Source organism: Sinocyclocheilus grahami, unplaced genomic scaffold (assembly GCF_001515645.1).
Source record: "Sinocyclocheilus grahami isolate Dianchi unplaced genomic scaffold, SAMN03320097.WGS_v1.1 scaffold1167.1, whole genome shotgun sequence".
Lineage (NCBI taxonomy): Eukaryota > Metazoa > Chordata > Actinopteri > Cypriniformes > Cyprinidae > Sinocyclocheilus > Sinocyclocheilus grahami.
Window position 1 is genome coordinate 9,867 of NW_015506346.1, and position 2,684 is coordinate 12,550.

The following is a 2,684-nucleotide window of genomic DNA, read 5'->3' on the forward strand; positions in this document are numbered from 1 at the left end:
CAATTGAAGGCCCTATAACACAGCAAAACATTCACAGGGGAACTTGAGGGCTGGATAAGCTGGATTTGTCTAGGGTTGAATGTTAACCCCAGTCCAGCCCTGTACCCGTCACTACGCAACAAATAATGGCGTGGCGGGCGCACTGGTTTCCTTTGCATTGAAGCAATAACGAAAAATAAAAAAATGCCTGAAGACTCGCACCGTGTCTACACCAGATGCGACAAAATACTATAGAACCCATTATAATCGGTGATGCGGCCTACACTGGATGTGGCGCAGCACAGCACGACAAATCCCTGACAGTAAACTGATGCCTCGTTCTATTTATGACGTAGGCCTACTGTTTGACAAAGTACAAATGATTTGCAATGGTCACTTTGTCGCATCCAGTGTGGACAGCCTCAAGCTGTTGGCTTACCTCCAGCCTTTTTTTCATTATTTATTTGTTAAATTTTTTTGGCTAGTAGAAATTATGAATGGCCGGTAACTTAAAAAATTAGTAGCCAAATTGGCTGGTGAGTGAAAAAGTTCATTTCAAACCCTGGTTGTAAATAATGGCAGTAAACTATGATGTGTTATTACAATTAATAAAACATTATTTAATAAATGAGTCCAAATGAGGAGTGCATGCTGTCATAAACAGTGTCTCTTCTGTCACTTCTGTCCGGGACTCGTGCAAAAAACTGTCACTGGGCCAGTACCCTTTTGAAAGATACTAATATATAGCATTATATATACTAATATGTACAATTCAGTTAATTATATGCAACACTTAAGGCACTTATATGCATTCTTTATGGGTAAATAAGGTGCAAAAGTGTATCTTTTGAAAGGGTACCAGCTTTTGTACAATTTCTGTGGAGAGTGTGAAGACACAATGGTTCTAGACCCTGCAGTCCATCCTGAACTGCAAATGTTGTCAGGTACTCTGTTCCTGAAGTGTAGTACTGATGAAAACAATTCAAATCAGAAAGACCTACATAGAGATAAATCCAGCATTAGTTAGCCATGACTGTCTCAAGAAGAACCTTCAGTAAATGTTTGAGAATGCTGCTGGGTTTTGTGAAATGATTTTAAAATTCTTGTCTTCTACATGACCTAAATATGGAAGTGGCTCTGAGGGACAGAGAAACCACAGTGCTTTCAATCTCAACTTTACCGGCATATGCTGTTAGTATACAACCAACAGCTTCTGTGGAACAGAAGATGATTTCGAGATTTAAAAGTTGGAAAGTGGAGATGTCAAGCCTGACACAAAATCACCATTAGAAGTAGCTTCAAATTTATACTTTTAGATCCTCAAATCATTGGACCCATTCACCTTTGCAACTGCAAGTGCCTCACCATCAGAGGCTTCGCTGGGGATTCTGGGCCCCTTGTACAGGTTATTGCTTCAGGCCCCCCTGAATCTGTTTCACCATTACTCCCTGTCCAATGCCCCTGGTCACCGTAAATGAGTTTTTTATGTCAAGAGTTTCAAACCTGCAAGCAGCTAGTCAGCAGTGATTTTGCTTTGAATACATTCACTTTAACCACTGCAGAATCACATTTACACATTGATATATGTTAGGAAGTCGGTCAAAAGCAATTACTGACGCAGTACCTCAGATTAGCTGCAACTGAGATACGTTTCTGAGCAATCTTAAATTCACTAAATTCAGCAAGATCACAGGCTTTGCTAATTTAAATTTGGCAGCTGTTTCTTCTGCTCCAAACTTCTAGGACCAGAACAATAAAGCGATGCCAAATCATGTGATTTCCACTTTACACTTTATCAAGACTATTATTTTTTTTTACTTATGGTTGCTATGCAAATGACCTGGTATGAACAGACTAGATTTCACACATTTTCATGTACTTTTACATACTTTGGACTCATCTGCTGAAAGGACAGTCTCAAAAAGCAGACAACTGCAGAGTAGAAACAACGTATATAGTTACAAGGATGAACACAATGACTGAAAATGTCAGAGAGTATTTATGGCAATATAAACACTGATGAAATATGGAAAATGGACAGCAGAGACGGAGAAGAGATGAACACCGACACAAAAGCAGATACTATGAAGAGTCACGATGTCAGGACAGGAACAGAGAACCAAACACCTGAACATACAGGTACTGAGACTCATTTCATTATAATAAGAAGTGACATTAATATTTTATTCATTAAAAATAACTTATTTTCTAATATTAAATCTTTATCTCATTGTCTGCCATCTTCAGGAAGCGATTCAGTGAAGATTAGAAACTACAGAGCAGCTGTAGTGTGTTTGGTTCTGCTGTGTGTTCTTCTGCTGACTGCAGTCAAAGTGCTGTGTGTCCACATCCATACAAAGAGCACAGACTACACAGAAGACAGAGATGAGCTACTAACCAAGATCACCAACCTCACAGAAGAGAGAGACCAGATACTAACCAAGTACATACACATGACAAATGAAAGGGATGGATTATTAATCAAGAATGACAACTTGACTAAACAAAAAGACCAGTTCAGTTAAGAGAGAAATCAACTGCAGAATATTCCCAATGAAACAGGTGATCTTGAACTGCAACTAAACAATTTGCTATTACTAAAAACAAGATTCATTATTCAGTGTACTGTAGGTGGGAATTCAATTTTGATTTTACTTCTTGTGTTTACAGATGGATGGTTATACTCTAACTTCAGCTTTTACTTT

General features: G+C 38.5%; 1 protein-coding gene across 1 annotated transcript in view; it reads left to right on the top strand.

Annotated features, from left to right (window-relative positions):
* The window catches only part of LOC107567541 (CD209 antigen-like protein C), an 11,505-nt gene extending 9,257 nt beyond the window's left edge, over window positions 1–2,248 (top strand). Inside the window, exon 7 of the mRNA XM_016253229.1 lies at window positions 2,227–2,248. Within this exon, the coding sequence (XP_016108715.1) occupies window positions 2,227–2,248 (22 nt within the window). The remainder of the gene's footprint in view (window positions 1–2,226) is intronic.
* The last annotated feature ends 436 nt before the right edge of the window (window positions 2,249–2,684 follow it).